The sequence below is a fragment of the Bufo bufo genome, chromosome 7 (genome assembly GCF_905171765.1).
Source record: "Bufo bufo chromosome 7, aBufBuf1.1, whole genome shotgun sequence".
NCBI lineage: Eukaryota > Metazoa > Chordata > Amphibia > Anura > Bufonidae > Bufo > Bufo bufo.
Window position 1 is genome coordinate 199,040,339 of NC_053395.1, and position 21,046 is coordinate 199,061,384.

The following is a 21,046-nucleotide window of genomic DNA, read 5'->3' on the forward strand; positions in this document are numbered from 1 at the left end:
TGGCCCAGCCACCTATTACACGTTTACATTTAGAAGGAAATTTATGGTCAGCTGCAGCTTCATTCAGGACCCGCATGAGGGACTTTCTCTGAATCATTGGGGCAGAATTATGAACGAAAATGCACCAGATAAAGATTTTTGGCTTCTCAGGAAAGGGGCATGACCTATCGTATTTTTCGCCCCATAAGACGCTGTCTCCCCCCCCCCCCCCCCCACCAAAGTGGGGGGGAAATGCCCCTGCGTCTTATGGGGCAAATACTAATGAGCGATTCTATTATGAAAGCGCTCATTAGTACCGGAGGTGTTCTGTGACCTCACGCTGTGCACGCCAGTTCACAGCACAGCCGACAGAGGAGAAGGAAGATGATCGCGGGCGGTGAGGAGCAGCGGCGCCCGGAGCAGGAGAGTTTATTTTATTGGTTTTATTTTATGCCTTCTGAGGCATGGGGCAAATCTGAGGCAATGGGAGCTGATCAAAAGATGCATGTAGGCTCGTCAAAAGCAGCAAGGGGCTGATCAAGAGTTTTGGGGGCTAATTTGAGACTGGGGCTAGTCAACAGAGGCATGGGAGCTGATTTGAGACTGGGGGTCTGATCTGAGGTCTGAATGGGGTCCGATTTTTATATTGGGGCTCATATCTTAGGTCTGATTGGGGGTCATTCTCTTTTGGGTGTGAGCTGAGCTGAGGTCTGATTGCTGGTCTGACCTGAGGTCTAATGAAAAATATTTTTTCCTTATTGTCCTCCTCTAAAACCTAGGTGTGTCTTAGAGGGCGAAAAATCAGGTAAATGCGGCTCCGCATGCCAAAAATGCAGCAAAATTTTGCTGCTTTTTTTTTTTTTTTTTAGTAAAACTGGCACACGGCAGATTTTTAATATTCAGTTTTTGTGTTGTACTGATGATTAAAAATTATATTTTGCAGGATTAGCCGGGGGATGTGTCGCTTTGTCTACCGGAGCATCTCTTGGAAAATGGGAAGTCAAAGACTGCAAAACCTTCAAAGCTTTGTCCATCTGCAAAAAAAGGATTGGCCCTGAAGAGGAGGAGACCCCAAAACCCCTTCCCACAACGTGTCCTGACACATGGAAGTCTGGAGCAGACCAGTATTGCTACAAAGTATGACTTCCTATTCTGTCCCTGTAAGGGCTCTTTCACACTTGCGTTGTCCGGATCTGTCGTGTACTCCATTTTCCGGAATTACACGCCGGATCCGGAAAAACGCAAGTGAACTGAAAGCATTTGAAGACGTATCCGTCTTCAAAATGCGTTCAGTGTTACTATGGCAGCCAGGACGCTATTAAAGTCCTGGTTGCCATAGTAGGAGCGGGGGAGCAGTATACTTACTGTCCGTGCGGCTCCCGGGGCGCTCTTGAATGACGTGCGCGTGGGGCGCCCTGACGTCACTCTGGAGCGCCCGGGGAGCCACACGGACGGTAAGTATACTGCTCCCCCGCTCCCCACTACACTTTACCATGGCTGCCAGGAGTTTAGCGTCTTGGCAGCCATGGTAACCATTCAGAAAAAGCTAAACGTCGGATCCGGCAATGCGCTGAAACGACGTTTAGCTTAAGGCCGGATCCGGATTAATGCCTTTCAATGGTTCAGGATTTTTGGCCGGAGCAAAAAGCGCAGCATGCTGCGGTATTTTCTCCAGCCAAAAAACGTTCCGGTCCGGAACTGAAGACATCCTGATGCATCCTGAACGGATTTCTCTCCATTCAGAATGCATTAGGATAAAACTGATCAGGATTCTTCCGGCATAGAGCCCCGACGACGGAACTCTATGCCGGAAGAAAAGAACAACGCAAGTGTGAAAGAGCCCTTACTTCTGTCTTTTATTCGGTTATCTAGCAGCAGCTTATTTCCATCTCCTCATTACAATAAACATGCAAGCCCAGATGATGCTTCTTTATGTTGGAGCAGGGGGATATCTCAGCTGACCAATTTTGCAAACCGCTATATCAAAGTGCATTAAAATGTATAGAACCTTATTAAAGGACACTATTGGGGTCCCTGTCAGCAGTCAAAATCCCTGTACTCCATGCACAGTCAGCAGAACACATGCCCCATGTCTGTATTCTGCAGAAGGCTGATAACTTGGAGCTGCAGGGCCTCGCCATTGGATTGCTTCTCCACTGTAACAGTACAGGTTCCTACCTTCATGCTGCCCATATTGGAGCAGACCGTGGGCCAGTCAACATTTTGAAATCATTTGCAGAATTATTCCACCGGTCTCATTTGAAAAGTAAATTCTCTGTTTTGTGTGTTTTTATGTATTTTTATTTTATTTTTTTTGTTATAGCTGTTTCACAAAGAAAGACTTCTGAGGCAGAGGACTTGGGAAGAAGCCGAGGGAATTTGTGAAGAGTTTGGCGGCCATCTTGTCAGTTTTTCACATATGCAAGACATGAACAATTTGTATTTATTACTTAAATCTTTATTTGGGTACGTCTTATTTCACCTAGAAAACGGCTTTGTTTTGTAGTTGGATGTTAAAGGTTGGATTATTTTTTTTCTCATTTTAAAGGAGTCAGGACCACCCCTGGCTGTGATGTCCTTACGGCATAGTATAGCATTTAAAGGGAGGTCTCCTAATCGGGTGACTAGCGAAATGTCTTCAAGACAAAAAAATAATACAAGTCCAGTTGCTCTGACTTATTACTACTGATAGATTTGTATTCTCTTCTGAGTCAGGGCAGAGAGCCATCCAGGCAGCTGCTCTGGCAGATCCGCCCCATCTTTGTATTACATTGCTCCTCTGAATGCCCACCATGTAATGCTACTTTTCACCTGCAGCAAGGCCACTTACTCCGACATAACAAAAAAAAAAAAGCAAGTTATCTAATAATTTAGTGTTGCGCGAACTTTGCGATTTGCAAGTTCAGTGTTTTGGGTCGTCTAAGTATTCTGTAATTGATTCCGTTACCACTGACTATAATAGAATTCTATTCATGACTGTTAGATTTTTTTTTAATTGCAAGTAATGTATATTATGTCGCATAACATTATTGGTTGACTTTTTGGTTCTTTTTTCCATCTATCAGTACTAGTCAAACACAGTGGATCTGGCTGGGGTTAAATAAAAGAAATCTGGGAAACTGGGAATGGAGCGATGGTCGCCCAGTAAGTTGATTTCTTACGCACAAGTATTTCTCTCATCTGATGTTGTTGAGGAGAATCCGTGATGATTTCACTCTTCCTCCTCCATATTGAGGCTTGTATTGCTTGGTGTGTATGTGGCAGTTATAATCTTATTGTAGTTTATAATCAATTCACTTTTAAAGGGGTTCCTCCAGCTTTATAACAAATTTTGGGGAAGGATACCTACCCGCTGCTCGGTTCCATCTCCTGTTCACCGGGCCACTTGGGGGACGTGTCAGGTGGTGCACGTGACCCCCATCCATGTTGGGTGTCTATAAGCTGGAACAAAGTAGCGGAGAGCGGTTGAGCATGCTTCCATCCACAGCTCAGACACAGAGTTGCAAAATGTGTTAAAGCTGGAGAACCCCTTTTAAGACCACTTCTCTGTGTGCACTGAATTGCGGTATACCTCCTATAATAGCATTGTATGGGGCCATAGATCATTCTCTGATTTATTAACCATTCAAGGTATGGCATCACTTATCTCTGGTATTTAATGATTCTTCTTCAATGCATGTTGACCATGTGATCTTTTTTCTTCCAAAGATTTCCTCTACAGTGCTGAGTGATTTTCAGGAGGAGGACTACTCTCTGCGGGACTGTGCTGCTTTTGAGGTGAGCTGCCGTATATGAGCAGCATGCAGGATTTGTAGGTTGCATACACGGACGCTGGGTGGGATAGTTTGAAACATGCAATCCATGGCGCAACATATGCATTAGACTTTCTAGTGCTTACTCATTAAGGGGGATCTCTGAGACTCAATCTATGGTCTGGGGGCTAGACATGATACAAAAGGGCATCTGTCAGCAGGTTTGCACCTATGACACTTACTGACCTGTTGCATGTGCACTTGGCAGCTGAAGGCATCTGTGTTGGTCCCATGTCCATATGTGTCCGCATTGCTGATTAAAAATAATGTTTTAATATATGCAAATGAGCCTCTAGGAGCAACGGGGGCGTTGCTGTTACACCTAGAGGCTCAGCTCTCTCCAACTGCCCTGATCTCATGGTCCTGGCATTGCTAGATCCTCTACTTCACCACTGGATCCCCATTGACTGCAATGAGGACCAGCAGTATTCCGGCCGGTACTCAACATAAATGTCCGGTCAAAATCCGACAAAAAAAACATTGCACGCTGTTCTTTTTTTGCGGAGATGTGAACGCAACTGACCGTAAAACGGGCAACAGTCATGTGCATGAGCCCTAAATGAGTGTGGTTGTGTTTTTTTATTTATTTATTTTTAAAACTTCCCTTTTTAAAGGTTAGTTTAATCTGGAGAAGGTACTTGACTAGCTGGTTGAGGGGGTTCACAGTGATACTCTTCATTTTACCCCTTTTCTTATTTGCCAACTGAATGCCACCGTATCCCTATTTATAGCAGTACCACATAATCCAGACATAAGGCTTAGGCTACTTTCACATCTCCTTTGTGAATTCCGGCAGAGAACAGCCTTCCGGGATCCTCACCACCAGCCCCATTAAGTACAATGGGGTCTAGGGGGAGATCTGTATGCTGTTCCAGCAGACGAGCAGAGTCGGCCGGACACAAACCGCTGCATGCTGCCCTTTGTGTCCAGACGATTCTCTGTTTGTCTGCCGGAGTTTGGTCTCCTTAATTTTTTGGGGTTTTCTTTTTTCTGTGTACTCAGAATGGATTTCACCTTATTTAAAAACAAAACGACAAAACATTTTTTCAAATCTACAGATCAATCTACCGAAAAGAATGTACTGGATGGGAATCTTGGACCTTGTCCCTATTGAAACTACTTATAAACTGAAACCGTTCCACTGTGAGGCCCGGCTCGACTGGGTGTGCCAGGTTCCTAAGGGTAAGACTCCTGCTGTTTCTCACTCCTACTAGCAATACATTACATTTTAGGGAAAAAAAAGTTATGATTTGAGCTTTGTCCCATTCACTTGAAGGGGACAAGGCTGTAATGCACTGCACCGCAAGTACTAAAAGTGCAGCAGTTTGCAGTACGAGCAGTGGGAGGATCGATCTGGACAACGAGGCTACAGAGCTTGACCGAGCGCTTCTGCCCGTACAGGCATCTGATTCACAGGGGTACTGAGAGTCGGACCCCCACCAGTCTAATGTTGGTGGCCTATTTGAAGGGTAGCCCATCAGTTATAAAAGGCTAAATTAACCTAAAAACTTGACTTGCACATTAGGTCACTTTCTGATGATGCGCTGCCTGTATCTGTTTTCAATAACTAGCAGAATTGTGAATGCAGCTCTGGACAGGAATATTGGCAGTAACTCAGATAAATAATATTTACACTATTTTTTATTTAACTTTTTTAGTTTTAGATGTAGATTATTTTTATACATTTTCATAGAATTCAGCACCTCATGTCTGTATGACTTTAATGTTTCTAGGTACACCAACGAAGACTCCAAACTGGTATCAGCCAGGTAATTTTAACACAATTCTATCCTAAACCTTACTATATAAACTGGCCATCGCCAACCAACACCGCCCCCCCCCCCCCCCTTTTTTTTTTTTTTTTTTTTTTTTTGCCTTCACGTTCAGTCATTTATTTTCTCTGTGCCTGCTTTAGATTGGAGAAGTAAAATAGGCCCTGCAGTTACCATTGAAGGCGGCGTATATTGGTTTGTGTCAGAGCCTAAACTTGGCTACAAGGAAGCGGCACTCTACTGCGCCAGCAATGGCAGTGAACTGGCGACCATCGATTCTTTTGATGCCATGGAAAGCATTCAGGATTTTCTGAAGAAGCAAGGAGCCAATAATAATGTAAAACATTTTGTCTAAAAATTTTTTAATTTTATGTTTATTGCTGTTTTTTGACGGGATCCCATCACCATAAAAATGCTATCCAGCATTAGATTATAGAGCGGGAGGAGTTGAGCAGATTGACCTATAACCTTGTGGGAAAAGTTTCCTTGTAACTTGTATTTAGGGTCCAAGCTCATGAACACCTCGATTTTATAATTTTAAGATATTAAAAACAAATTAGAAAAACTTTTAAAAGGATTTTCCGGGAATATAATATTGATGACCTATCTGGAGATATCGGATCGGTGGGGGTCCAAATCGCAGGCCTCGCCAGTCATCTGTCTTGAAAACGCTGCAGCGCTGCGGCCTCTTCCTAAGCCAGTGACGTCACGTTTATCGTTACATGGCCTAAGCGCAGCTCATTCCCATTGAAGTGAATGGGCCTGGGATGTGCAATACTGAGCACAGCCGCTATACCATGTCTGGCGCTCTGCCCGGTAAGCGGTGAGGTGGCTGCAGTGCTCACCGGAGTGCCACAACCTGTTTAAACAGGTGGCAGTGGCGGATCCCACCGATCAGATAATGGTGATCTATCCTAAGCATAGCTCGTCAATATCGATCCGACACTCGGCATCCCCACAGATCAGCTGTTCACAACAGACACCAGAACGAACAGGAAGATCGGGTTACTATAGCTCAGCTCTCGTTCACTTGGGGGTGCTGAGTGTCAGACCCCCACCGATCTGATATTGATATATCTGTCATGAATATCTATAACCTGGAAAACCGCTTGAGATGAAGTTACCAGATTTTGGCGACTTATTGTAAATGCATCTAGTATACGTTTATGCAAAGTTATGCATCGTGCACATTGTTCTATTGTAGTTACATGAACATTTGTCTTTATTAGTAAAGCGTAAAATGCTAATTATTGTGTTCTGGAAGTTTCCACCCCGCAACTCTCCATATATTCTTTCCTTTATAATTCATTTGGAATTGTTATATGCCAGTACTTTTAAATTTCTTTTTTTTTTTTTTTCTTTTTTAGTTACAGGCATTCATGCAAAAATGGTGGATAAAGTCATCGGACTTCAGGGGTCACCATCCGTAAGTGCAGCCTCAGTGTTCCCTTCTCGTTTTCTTTGATCAAATTTCCATATTGCTTGGTATTCTTGTGATTTTTTTTTTTTTTTTTTTTTTTGACTGAATATTTTAGGCCAGGGATGCCATAGCTGTAGGCTGTCCAGGAATGCGGGGAGTTGTAGTTTATCAACAGCTGGAGGGGCCGCAGGTTGGGCACCCTTGTTTTAGGGCCGTTATTTCAGTTTAAAGGGCACTTGTCAGCAGATTTGTATCTATGAAACTAGCTGACGTATTACATTTGCGATTGGCAGCTGAAGGGCTCAGGCACGCGAGAATGTATGTGTTTTGCAGTCCGCAAAAAATATGGATGACATCCATGTGCATTCCGTATTTTACGGAACAGCTGGCCCCTAATAGAACAGTCCTATCCTTGTCAGTTACGTGGACCATAATAGGACATGTTCTATTCTTTTGCGGAACGGACATACGGAAACGGAATGCACGCGAGTAACTTCAGTTTTTTTTTTTCCGGACCCATTGAAGTGAATGGTTCCGCATACGGTCCGCAGACCGTGCATGGAACATGCATGGAAAAAAAGGTTGTTTGCATGAGCCCGAAGGCATCTGTGCTGGTCCCATGTGCTCTCCCACCCTGCAGACAGACTGGTGCATTTAATGAAGAGGCAGCAGCACATGCTTGAGCTCTGCGGGCCCTTCAAACCAAGAGTCAGACCCCCACCCGTCTGATTTAGGTGGCCTATCCTGAAGATAAGCCATCAGTATCCTGATCTTGGAAAACCCCAGTACTGATTTTTCATATGTTGGAAAATGCAGGTTTTTGTAGTTAACTGTTCTATTAAAAATGGATCAACCTATTTAAATTTTTATTTATTTTTATAGATTACAAGTGGTTATTTTGATTAAGATTCTTACTGTTCCTCTTCATATTATCTGTTGTACATTTTAGGTTTGTGCTTTATCGAGTGTTTGGCTCAGGTGCCCGCGAATGCAATAGTATTACTGCTTTAATCCACATTCCAGGTAATTTCGGAGCTTGTATACTTCTGTACACAGATTGGGCCTCTAATTTATTTTTAGAAATATGTGTATTGGGGAACACAGGACCTTCTCTCTGCTAAAGAAATGGGAACTCTAGTGAAAGCTGTATGACATTTTTTCAGATTTTTGTACCAGCGCATTTTTAAAAAAAATTTAGACTTTCTTTGGATTTTGCGCTCATGGTACTTTAAAATATGGTGGGGCTTAGCGGAAAGGAGTGGGAGTTCCTTAGACCAACACATTTTATAATGTATGGCAGAAAAAGCACTTTGAATTATAGCTGAAATCTATGCTAGCCCATAGAGTAGCACCTCTTATAGGGACATGCACATCTGAATAAATTTGCAGCGTCTTATTCCACCTGAATTTTTACTGGTGTATAGAATGCCAGTCTTCGTAAGTCTGCCCTGATACTGGTATTAAATGAGCAGCCTTTACTTGGACACAATGTGCTCCGTAGCTGTGACCTCCAGCGCTCAGCAGTAATCTGTGGGGAAGCTTGGCATTACACGGTGTCCATTGAAATCAATGGAAGAGGTGGGTTCTCTACCTGAAGACAAGCTCTTTGTGCTCACTTTGCTCTCTGGCCAAGAGATGAGGATCCCGAACAGAGGACCCTCCCGTATTCTGAATTTTCTAATGGGGTGTATGAAAATGGGTTTTCTAATCGGACAACACACTGCATGGTGCTACTTGCTCTTTTTGCTACATTTTAGGCTTCTTGTCTGACGCATTTAATATTTCTATTCCGCAGACCAATTTAAATCCGTAAATTGCAATGAGAAGCTCCCCTTTATATGTAGAAGTCAAAACTTTTCTCTTCTGGAAATAGCGACGACCGAAGTCATCAACTCTTCTTTGAGCTGCCCGGAAAATATGACATTGTTTGGAAACAAGGTACATGAGAAAATGGAAGAGGGGTCCTTGAGGTTTTCCAGCTTTAACCCCAGAATGTGATCTACATAAAATAAGACCTAACGTCACCAGTTCCCTGCCGCTCTGATCCAGCACAGAGGCTCTGTTCAGTGATGCTTCTGGTCCCCAGCCCCAACATGAGGTGTCCACAAGAAGCTCATCGCTGCTGGGTTTTGAGCCACTTGGGGACATGCAAGAGATTATGGGGGGAATAAAAAGGTAACCAGGGACCTGTTCAAAGGTGCCGATCGTAGGTTTAGGGATTTAAAGGCTATGGGCACCTTTTTATGATTGGATTTTTCAATTGCTTTTTATTAAAAATTTGCAGCAGTTTGTGTGAAGCATGCGGTTAAGAGTCAGTCTATTTGCAGAATGTCCGTCCTCAGCTGACCGGTTGTATGTAGCCGTATCTCTCATCTCTTATATCCAGATCTCGTAAACACCGATTTAAAGGGATTCTGTCACCAGTTTTCACCCCTGTCAGCTAAACATATGCTGATGTTCAGGGCCTCATCAGGATTCCTAATGTGGGCTTCTAAATGTGATCCGTAGCCTTATTTTGCTAAAAAAACAGGTTTTACTAACCTGTCACTCAAAGAAATAAGGTGCCCAAGGGGATGTCAAGGGATGCAAGGTGCCCGCGCACCCACCGCCGTTCGTGTCCAGCGCCGCCTTTCCAGACTTCTGCACCGCCTCCTAATCCTCTGTGCCGCCTCTCGCTCCCTCCTCCTGCTGTAAGATCTCGCGCGTGCGCACAGGGCTCTGAGAGGCTGGCGCCAGAGTGCAGGTCATACCTGGGTTGAGCGAAGTGCCGGCGCATGCGCAAATCGAGAAGTCCGCACGGGCGCATAAGGCAGAGCCCTGTGCGCACGCGCGAGATCTTACAGCAGGAGGAGGGAGCGAGAGGCGGCACAGAGGATTAGGAGGCGGTGCAGAAGTCTGGAAAGGCGGCGCTGGACACGAACGGCGGTGGGTGCGGCCGGCACCTTGCATCCCTTGACATCCCCTTGGGCACCTTATTTCTTTGAGTGGCAGGTTAGTAAAACCTGTTTTTTAGCAAAAAAAGGCTACGGATCACATTTAGAAGCCCACATTAGGAATCCTGATGAGGCCCTGAACATCAGCATATGTTTAGCTGACAGGGGTGAAACCTGGTGACAGAATCCCTTTAAGCCATATTCTTAAGTTTGTTAAGAGTTTATTTATAGGTGTTTGAGGTCAGGAGCTCAGAGAACGCTTCATATAAAGCCTGTAATACGCCGCCTGCCATTGGCTGCTCCCACCCCCCCTCTTCCGACACCAGATGTTTTCATCTGTGCACGGGGACCAGGAGTGGTGCTGGGAGCGATATATTTATTTTTTTAATGATTGGACAACCCCTTTGAGGCTGTGTTCACATCTGTTAGAGATGATCCAGTATAAATGCCTGCTGTCGTCTGGACGAAGTCGGTAGGGATCTGGCGGTGAGTTATTGAATTCGGCCCATGGTACAGCCTGCCGGAAACGTTCAGTGGAGATTTGAATGTGGCCTAAGCTGTCAACTGATAGAACTCGGGAGGGATAGTCTGCAAGTAGACTGATATTTTTTATTTATTTTTTAACCGCAAGTATCACAAAAACTGCTGAAGATTTTTAATAAAAGCCTATTATTTTTTTTTGCCTACAATGAGTAAAATTCAACCATAAAAAATTCCCTCGAGTCTCCATAGCCTTTAACTCATTAGTATTAATTAAAAAAAAAAAAACAGAATGCCCCTTTCAATCTGAAAAGCCCCTTTTACACAGGCTAATGATCGGCCAAGCACTTGTTCTTGATTATTGCACCATACAGTCTGCTGATCAGCCGACAAGCGAGCAAATTCTTGTTTGGCGTAGATTACATCTCTTATCTGGACATTAAAATAGTTCCTTGCCGGCATCACTTCGGCCCCTGTAAACAGGGGAATGAAAAGTGTATGTGAACGAATGAAAGAACTTTCAGTCACTAAGATTGCTGCATGTAAATAAACGAGCACCCATCGGATTGCTTTGTGTTGATTAGCGCTCGTTAACTCTAACACCCACTGATTTGTTTCTTATTTTTAGTGCTTCATGAAGGTTCCTGAGAAAAACGTAACCTTCTCTGATGCATCTGCATACTGCAAAACATTTGGGTGTTTTCTTCCTACAATTTCAAACCAACTCGAGCAAGGTGAGAAGAGATTGTGAAATTATGGGGCGGCAAACTGATGATTGCTATTGTTCTTGTAACTACTTCTAGACCTAAAGGCCCAAGGTGTAAAGCGGCTTTTCCAAGTGCAAAAGTAATCCTTTAGAAAATAATTATACAATAGACATGAATGAGGTTGTTCCCTATTTGTTAGGTGGTTCCCCTGAAGTGCAGGTTGTCATCCCTCTGCTGGGACCACTGGTGATCACCTGTAATCTGCAGGGGAACCTGCCAGCAAGAGTTTAATTTCCCTGCAGCGCCACCACAGGAGAAATGAATGCACAGATGTGTGGGATCCTCCAGAGAAAGAGAGGGATCCTTGTAGCTGCTCTCTGCTCCTAGTCGTTGACTGAAGTCCTGATAGAAGGACTTTCATCAATTAATTAAAAAATAAATAAACTTTCAAAATGCTATTAAAATATAAATGTAATTATCCTGTAATGAAAAAAAAAAATTGCCGATTTGCTTCATGTTTTTTCATCTCTTCACATTCCTCCAAAAATTGAATAAAATGTAATCAAAAAGGCATAAACCCCCCAAAATGGTAATATTGGTAATATAAACTACAGATCACCTCACTAAAAATAAGCCTTTACATATGTCTGTAGATGTAAATCTTAAAGTTATGGGGGTCAGAATATGACAATGCAAAGTTTTTTTTTGTTTTTTTTACTTTGTTTAAATATTAAAAAACAAGAAAAGCTATCTAAGGGCTCATGCACACGTCCGTTGGCTCGGATGTGGACCCATTCACTTCAATGGGGGGGGGGGGGCGCGCGCGCGCAACAGCGCTCCGTGTGCTGTCCACATCCGTTGCGCTGTTCTGTAGCCCCGCAAAAAAAGATTGAATATGCCCTATTCTTGTCTGTTTTGCGGACAATAGGCATTTCTATAATGGGCGGCCAGTTCCGTTCCGCAAATTGTGGAACATACACGGTCGGAATCTGCGTTTTGAAAAAACGCTGCGCGGGAATGTGCATAAATCCTAAATGTGGTATTGCTGTAATCGTACTAACCCAGAGAAAGAAGCGGACAGGTCAGTTTTACAGGATGGTGAACGCTGTGAAAGTGAAACCCATAAAACTGGCAGAATAGCCAGTTTTTTTGTTTTTCTTCCAGTTCCATATGATTCTAAAAAAATTTCCACCTTCCCACTGCAACAAATGCAATATAAAATGGTGACAACAGAAAATACAACTTGTCCTGCAAAAAACAAGCCCTTCAACAGTTATGTAAACAGAAATCTAAAAAGAAAAGTTATGGCTCCGTGAAGGCTGGGAGTAAAAAATGAAAACACAAAAATCTAAAAATTGACAGATCCTTAAGGGGTTAATGGTAGCACAACCCAATTAAAGGAAACTTGCTGCGTCTTGGATGAAGGCTCTATGTATTCTCTCCAGAAATGCTGTAGATAGCTGAGGGCTGTATTGTGCTAGTGCGCAGTTCCATCGAGAATGGATGGAGCCACAGTATGCGTGCCTGATCTCTCCATTTAATTAGGAGAAACCGATCAGAAACAGATCCTGTGGATTAGGCCTCATGCACACGGCCGTTGCTGGCCGTGACCTGTATAGCGGCCCTCTAACAGCGGGTCTGCAATATGCGGGCATCGGCCGTTTGCTCACCGCATCATGGATGCAGACCCACTCACTTAAATGGGTCTGCAATCCGGAAAGTGCGGTGTGGAACGGAGGCACAGAACCCCACGGAAGCACTTGTAGTGCCCCCGCACCGTAAAAAAAAAAAAATAGAACTTGTTCTATTTTTTTTTTTTTTTTTGGACGTGCGGACAGATCACGGACCTATTCAAGTTGAATCCGCACAGATGTTGCCCCGACACTGGGGACCACAAAATGTGGTCTCCAATGCACGGAACGGCTAAGCAACGGCCGTGTGCATGAGGCCCAAGGCATACGTTTGCATCTTGGTACAAACCCTTTAAGTGACTTGTCAGGATCCTATCTTTAAATCTGTCTCTTGGACAGATCCAGTTTCTAATATTTGTTACCTGTTTTTGTAGATTTGATCACATCCTTGAGTTCAGATTTGCAACAAAAATTCTGGGTTGGTCTCAGACTTGCCCTGAAAACTTCCAAGAACAGCTGGGTCGACGGCTCCGATGTCACCTATACAAACTTCCATCCACTATTACACGGGAGATATAAGCGGTTTCAGTACGATGTAAGGCTGTGACTAACACGTTACATATTTGCCGGATTGGGCTATTTTTTCTCAATTTAAAAGTTTTTTTTTTTTGTTTTTTTTTTTACTCCTTAGCATTTTAACATGGAGAAAAATCAGCAGTGTGTGTTTTTCCTGAATGATCCCAAATCATCATTTGTGGGCACATGGGACTTCACAGCTTGTTCAGATCAGCAGTATGTGTCCATCTGCCAAAAAGAAGCAGGTATGATTGTAGCCGTCATCTGTGAATTTAAACACATTTTAAAGAGGACCTGACGTGTTTTAGTAAGTGCTCGTATTCCACATGAAATTACCGTTCTGGAACGTTAGTTCTTATGACTCGGTGTTGTCATTTCTGCCCCTCCCCCCAACTTGTTATAAACGGACTTCTACTTATTTATATGCTGTCCTTATAAGGCCCCTTTCACACGAGGGAGTTTTCCGCACTGGTGCAATGAGTGACGTGAACACATAGCACCCGCACTGAATCCTGACCCATTCATTTCAATGGGTCTGTGTACATAAGCGTTGTTTTTCACGCATCAGTTCTGCGTTGCGTGAAAAACGCATGTTCTATATTCTTTTTTTTTTGTTTGTTTTTTTGGTGCAGATGCAGTGCGTTTTTCACTAATGGTTGCTAAGAGATCTTTGTAAACCTTCCTTTTTGTTTTGTTTTTTTATCACGCCCGTGAAACGCATCAAAACACATAGCACCAGCACGGGAAAAAACTGAACAACTGAACGCAATCGCAGACAAAACTGACTGAACTTGCTTGCAAAATGGTGCGAGTTTCACTGAACGCATCCGGAGTCAATTCCACGCTCGTGTGAACGGGGCCTAACTCTAGGAAAAGTTTCTGGTGTGTGTATTAGTTTACATGGAGGTTACAATCTGTTATGTTTAGGGCAGGAATGAAGCTTTACACCTTCTTCTTTTTATTATGAAGTTCATATGGTATAGTATAAAGGTTCCACGTCCCCGCTGATCTCTGCGTCCTGGTCCCTCTTGACGCACGGCAAATGAGCGCTCATTCTATGGTTTATTGCAGCGAGTGGTCGTTTCCTGTGTCAGAAGAGGCTCCAGGAACTAGAGACCAGCTGGGGACCTGGGAAGTGCCGGAGCCGGAGCAGCAAGGCGAAAACTCACTTCTTTTTATGCCAGTCTGACCTTGTTTTTAAAAATAAAAATTACTGGTCTGACAACCCCTATAAATAGAAGTATAGGAACTATTATTTTCTGTTAAATCTTTTTTTCAGATAACAGCGGCAAAACTGGGGAGACTGGGGTCCCAGAAGAGGTGACCTACAAAGAACGAAAGTATAGATTCATTCAAAAAAACATCACCTGGTACGAGGCTTTGTCTGAATGTAAGAGCAGAAATATGGAGCTGGTCAGTATTACAGACCAGTACCAGCTGTCCTTTATCACAAGCACTGTTAGTCGAGTGGGTCAGCCCATGTGGATAGGACTCTCTAGCCGTGACGTAAGTTTTTTTTTTTTTTTTTTTTAGTTTATTTTTGCATAACTTTTTATTTTTATTTTTTCTCCTCCTTTTATTTTACATGTCATGTTTATTTTCTGTAACTAATGCAAGTGGCTAATGTATTACAATATACCAGGACGGAATCCACTACAGATGGCAGGACGGGAGCCTGGTCACTCTGAACCGATGGTCAGATGAAAGTCTAGAGGAGGATTGCACTTTCATTGCTTTGGATGGGACATGGAAAACGGAGAGCTGCGATATCAAGCTGCCTGGGGCGATTTGTCATGTTCCGCCAGGTAAGTCTTTGTCTTGTTTCATCTAGTGCGTGTGGTGTCCACCTGGTTGCGTTACAGTAAGAGACTGAACCTGTATCTGGTAGGGTGGCATGCATTGATTTGTCATCCGCTCAACATTGAAGGGGTTGGCCCATCTCGGACATTGATGGTGTATCCTAGTCCTATGCCATCAATGTCAGATAGGTGTAGATCATTCGCCTGGGACCCACTCCTTTTTCCAGAACGGGGCCTCCAAAGGAAAGCACAGTGCGTGAGCTCCCCATTCACTGCTATGGGAGTTCTGAAAATAGCCAGGGGACCGTTCTTGGCTATTTTAAGAAGTCCTATGGCAATCCATGGAGACCACACTGAGCATGCATGGCCATCTCTCCATTCACCTCTATGGGACTGTTGGAAATGGCCAAGCCAGCAGTCGGCTATTTTCTAGACTCTCTGGTGAACGGAGGGTGGCTGCGCCTGTGTGGTGTACTCTCATTCACTTTGGGGGGCCCGTTCTGGAGATTGGAGTGGGTCCCAGAGGTGGGACTCGCACTTAGTTGAAATTGATGCAGTATCTTAGCGATTTGCCATCAGTGTCTGAAATGGGAACACACCCTTTAAGAGTGCATACATTATGTGAAACCCCCGAGACTTGTGAGATGACGTCCTGAGAACCAATACTGAATTGGCAATGGAGCACCCTCCCAGTCCTTCTGTTCACGGCAGCAGCTAGCACCTTTCAATGGGAATACCCCTGTGCAAGGGGGAAAAAAACAGCAAAGGGGCCACAGTGCTGGATCAGTGCCGCAGCCCCTTCATTCTCAGGACCCCACAGGTCAGACTCCCATTGATTATAAAGTAATGGCAAATCCTAACCTGAGATGGGGGGACGACGACCATTTGTCACCATTTTCTAAACCTCTGTTTCTGTCAGTAACTGGAAACCCGAACCTTTACATGCAGTGGGTGAAAAACCAGTCCTGCTGATAGGTGCCCAGGGCTCATAAACTCTCTCCTGTGTCAGCTGAATGCCTCAGGATCTATCAATTTGTATTCCAATAAAGCAAGCAGAGATTTTGAAAACTAAGAACTGAAATGTCTCTTGCAAAATTGCATAACTGGACTATGACATTGTTATATACTGCATCCTAGTTTGATATTGTGCCCCCAGTGCTAACTCCTCTTCATATGTGTTTTACAGAGACGCCTGCAAATAAGACGCCGGCCACAGACTGTCCTCATAGGATTCAGGACACTATATGGATTCCATACAGAAATGGCTGTTACGCCTTTCTTTTAACGCATAAAAGATGGCTGCCAGTTAGCTCACAATATGTCTGCCATGTTCTCCGTATGTATCTGGAATTTTTTTTGACAGCAGATTTGTACCTATGACACTGGCTGACCAGTTACATGTGCGCTTGGCAGCTGAAGGCATCTGTGTTGGTCCCAGGTTCATATGTGCCCGCATCGCTGAGAAAAATCATGCTTTAATATATGCAAATGAGCCTCTAGGAGCAACGAGGGCGTTGTCATTACACTTAGAGGCTCTGCTCTCTCTGCCACGTCTTCTGCACTTTGACAGGGAGTGAAAACGTGATCACACCTGACCATGTTAATGAAAGTGCAGAGGCCGCGGCAGTTGCAGAGAAAGCAGAGCCTCTAGGTGTAACGGTAACGCCCCCGTTGCTCCTAGAGGCTCATTTGCATATATTAAAACATGATTTTTCTCAGTAATGCGGGCACATATGAACATGGGACCAACACAGATGCCTTCAGCTGCCAAGTGCACATGTAACAGGTCAGCCAGTGTCATAGGTACAAAACTGCTGACAGATGCCCTTTTATCCCTGTAGAGCCACTGTTTTGTTTGCTCACAGAGTGCACTGTCTTGCAGACCCGGATGCCTTCGTCCTGAGCATCAGAGATGAGGATGAAAATATGTTTGTCTTCAATCATATCCAACCGTACGCTGACCTGGCCAAGTGGGTTTGGTTGGGCCTTCTTTATGACAGCAGCAGTAAGTCTTGATCATTTGACCTTCTTTTTTTTTTTTTTTTTTTTTTTTTTTAGGGGGTCCTTCTGCATGGAACACATAACGAGCATATAACAAGTCAAATGGCCCTCATTTAAAGGGCTTGTACATGGGCCGAGGAAAACTGCATGGGGGATGAACTATCTTTAGTACGATCATTCCCCCCCCCCCTGCATAGAGTTGGCATATTGGTGATGGCACACCCCATGTATACGGGAAGATGAGCATCTGACAAATGTGTATTTTGCTTAAAAGATCCAATCAGGCTCGATGTGCACAAGTTATAGTACCGATTTGTGATGTTTTTTTCGACTTCAGCCTTTAACTATTGCTTTGTATTGCAATTCTGGATGCTTGTGTAATTTTTGCATTGCTTTTATTGTTTTACAATCTGTATTTTAGAAAATTTGTATGAAACCCAATAAGTGCTTTCGATATTTTTTTTTATTTTTTTTTATAATCAGTCTACAAGCGAGGCTTTGTGGGATGTTTAGAGGGACTGGTAATTGAAACCTAGAAACATAGAATGTGTCGGCAGATAAGAACCATTTGGCCCATCTAGTCTGCCCAATATACTGAGTACTATGGATAGCCCCTGGCCCTATCTTATATGAAGGATGGCCTTATGCCTATCCCATGCATGCTTAAACTCCTTCACTGTATTTGCAGCTACCACTTCTGCAGGAAGGCTATTCCATGCATCCACTACTCTCTCAGTAAAGTAATACTTCCTTATATTACTTTTAAACCTTTGCCCCTCTAATTTAAAACTATGTCCTCTTGTAGCAGTTTTTCTTCTTTTAAATATTCTCTCCTCTTTTACCTTGTTGATTCCCTTTATGTATTTAGAAGTTTCTATCATATCCCCTCTGTCTCGTCTTTCTTCCAAGCTATACATATTAAGGTCCTTTAATCTTTCCTGGTAAGTTTTATCCTGCAATCCATGTACCAGTTTAGTAGCTCTTCTCTGAACTCTCTCTAGAGTATCTATATCCTTCTGGAGATATGGTCTCCAGTACTGAGCACAATACTCCAGATGAGGTCTCACTAGTGCTCTGTAGAGCGGCATGAGCGCCTCCCTCTTTATACTGGTAATGCCTCTCCCTATACACCCAAGAATTCTGCTAGCATTTCCTTCTGCTCTATGACATTGTCTGCCTGCCTTTAAGTCTTCTGAAATAATGACCCCTAAATCCCTCTCCTCAGATACTGAGGTTAGGACTGTATCACTGATTTTATATTCTGCTCTTGGGTTTTTACGCCCCAGGTGCATTATCTTGCACTTATAAACATTTAATTTTAGTTGCCAGATTTTTGACCATTCCTCTAGTCTTCCTAAATCCTTCTCCATTTGGTGTATCCCTCCAGGAACATCAACCCTGTTACAAAACTTTGTGTCATCAGCAAAAAGACACACCTTACCATCGAGGCCTTCTGCAATTTCGCTGATAAAGATATTAAACAATATGGGTCCCAGAACAGATCCCTTAGGTACCCCACTGGTAACAAGACCTTGGTCTGAATATACTCCATTGACTACAACCCTCTGTCTGTCCCTCAGCCACTGCCTAATCCATTCAACAATATCGGAGTCCAAGCCCAATGACTGCACTTTATTGATAAGCCTTCTATGTGGGACAGTATCAAAAGCCTTACTAAAGTCTAGATAAGCGATGTCTACTGCACCTCCTCCATCTATTATTTTAGTCACCCAATCAAAAAAATCTATAAGATTAGTTTGACATGATCTCCCTGAAGTAAACCCATGCTGTTTTTCATTCAATCCATGGGATTTTAGATGTTCCACAATCCTCTCCTTGAGTATGGTTTCCATTAATTTCCCCACTATTGATGTCAGGCTTACTGGCCTATAGTTGCCCGATTCCTCCCTACTACCTTTCTTGTGAATGGGCATAACATTTGCTATTTTCCAATCTTTTGGGACGACTCCTGTTGCCAGTGATTGGTTAAATAAATCTGTTAATGGTTTTGCTAGTTCACCGCTGAGCTCTTTTAATAGCTTTGGGTGTATCCCATCAGGCCCCTGTGACTTATTTGTATTAATCTTATAAATTTGCCTGTCATCCTCAGTTTTTTTTGAAAGTTTTTCTTTTTATAATTACTAAATGCAATCTTTTTTGTTTTTTTTATGATTTTGGCCACTTCTGCTGAGTACCACAGTAGTCTCCCTTTTTTTTTTTTTGCTTTTATTGACAAGCCTAATGCAATTATCTGTTGCCTTCAATAGTGCCACTTTTAAGTAGTCCCATTTCTCCTGGACTCCATTGAAACTGTTCCATTCTGATAGGGACTCGTATACCACTAATCTAATTTTAGAAAAGTCCGTTTTTCAAAAATCTCTAAAACTTTTTTGTTTTTGTGTGGTGTGACTCAGTCACTGTACCTATAGTAAACCACACTGACTGGTGATCACTAGATCCCAAGCTTCCCCCTACAGTAATATCGGATACCAAATTCCCATTTGTGAATACTAAATCTAAAATGGCCTCCTTCCGGGTTGGCTCCTCCACTACTTGCTGTAGAGATAATCCCAGTAGGGAATTTAGAATATCTGTACTCCTGGCAGAACTAGCTATTTTGGTTTTCCAGTTTACATCAGGAAAATTTAAGTCTCCCAAACAAAGTCTGTCCGAGCAAACTAATTCCCGATCATTAGCAAATAAATGTAGCAGTTACCATTTGGCATCTGAATCTCTCAGTTGAATCATAGAAAAATTGCCGGAAGCAGTAAGGCCAGCTGCCTACAGGTTATTTCTGGTGCCTGGCAAAGAAGAGATCAGTCTCTTTGCAACAACATGTACCTCAAATTTATGAAGATGGAGCTTGGAAGCTTTTCCAGAGATTGCTTTGACCAATTACGTTGACTATTGCTTAGTGATGATTATCAGCATGTAAAGGAAGCCATTGTGTATAAAAATGTATGTGATACAATTCTGGCTGCCTGCAGCCACCACTAGGTGGAGCTTTCCTCATGTATTTCCCCATTTACGCTCAAAATATATATGCTGTAAGCTGATGTGCTCCCTCTAGTGGTGGCTACAAGCAGAAACAATTTTTTTTAAGTTAATGTTTGTATAAACAGTGTAATATGAAATAAATTGGTAGATAATGTGGACCCAAAATATTATACTTACATTTTAGGTAAAATTTATGAAGATGGATGTTTGAAGCCTTCCCAGAGAATGATTTTGACCAATTACATTTCTAATTAATAGTCGATGTCTATTATTAAGGCTACTTTCACACTGGCGTTTTGACTTTCCGTTTGAGATCCGTTCAAGGCTCTCACAAGCGGTCCAAAACGGATCAGTTTTGCCTTTATGCATTCTGAATGGAAAAGGATCCGCTCAGAATGCATCAGTTGGCCTCCATTCCGTCTCCATTCCGCTTTGGAGGCGGACACTAAAACGCTGCCTGCAGCGTTCTGCTGTCCGCTTGACGAAACTGAGCCAAACGGATCCGTTCTGACACACAATGTAAGTCAATGGAGACTGATCCGTTTTCTATGACACAATCTGGCACAATAGAAAACGGATCCGTCCTCCATTGACTTTCAATGGTGTTCAAGACTGATCCGTCTTGGCTGTGTTAAAGATACAGATGCAGACGTTTATTATCTGAACGGATCCGTCTGTGCAGATGCATGACGGATCTGCACCAAACGCGAGTTTGAAAGTAGCCTAAGAAGAAGCTGCTCAACTGTGTATAAAAATATATAAATTATAAATTTCTGGCTGCCGGCAGCCACCACTTGGAGCTTAAGGTTGTCGGGTATAGATTTTTCGATACCCAATTGATACTTTTTGTCTGGTATCGACCTCGATACCGGGATTTGCCTTTTTTTCGATACTAGGCTTCGCTATTGCGCAGTCTAGTATCGGAGAACATGAAGTGCG

At 43.2% G+C, this 21,046-nt stretch overlaps 1 protein-coding gene across 1 annotated transcript in view; it reads left to right on the forward strand.

Annotated features, from left to right (window-relative positions):
• LY75 (lymphocyte antigen 75) overlaps positions 1-21,046 on the forward strand; it is a 79,217-nt gene that overhangs the window by 42,998 nt on the left and 15,173 nt on the right. Inside the window, exons 12-28 of the mRNA XM_040440310.1 lie at positions 923-1,116; positions 2,303-2,445; positions 3,045-3,123; positions 3,688-3,756; positions 4,850-4,973; positions 5,525-5,560; positions 5,707-5,900; positions 6,931-6,989; positions 7,933-8,006; positions 8,779-8,921; positions 11,025-11,130; positions 13,169-13,329; positions 13,426-13,555; positions 14,590-14,816; positions 14,953-15,115; positions 16,296-16,445; positions 16,992-17,114. Of these exons, the coding sequence (XP_040296244.1) occupies positions 923-1,116; positions 2,303-2,445; positions 3,045-3,123; positions 3,688-3,756; positions 4,850-4,973; positions 5,525-5,560; positions 5,707-5,900; positions 6,931-6,989; positions 7,933-8,006; positions 8,779-8,921; positions 11,025-11,130; positions 13,169-13,329; positions 13,426-13,555; positions 14,590-14,816; positions 14,953-15,115; positions 16,296-16,445; positions 16,992-17,114 (2,175 nt within the window). The remainder of the gene's footprint in view (positions 1-922; positions 1,117-2,302; positions 2,446-3,044; positions 3,124-3,687; positions 3,757-4,849; positions 4,974-5,524; positions 5,561-5,706; positions 5,901-6,930; positions 6,990-7,932; positions 8,007-8,778; positions 8,922-11,024; positions 11,131-13,168; positions 13,330-13,425; positions 13,556-14,589; positions 14,817-14,952; positions 15,116-16,295; positions 16,446-16,991; positions 17,115-21,046) is intronic.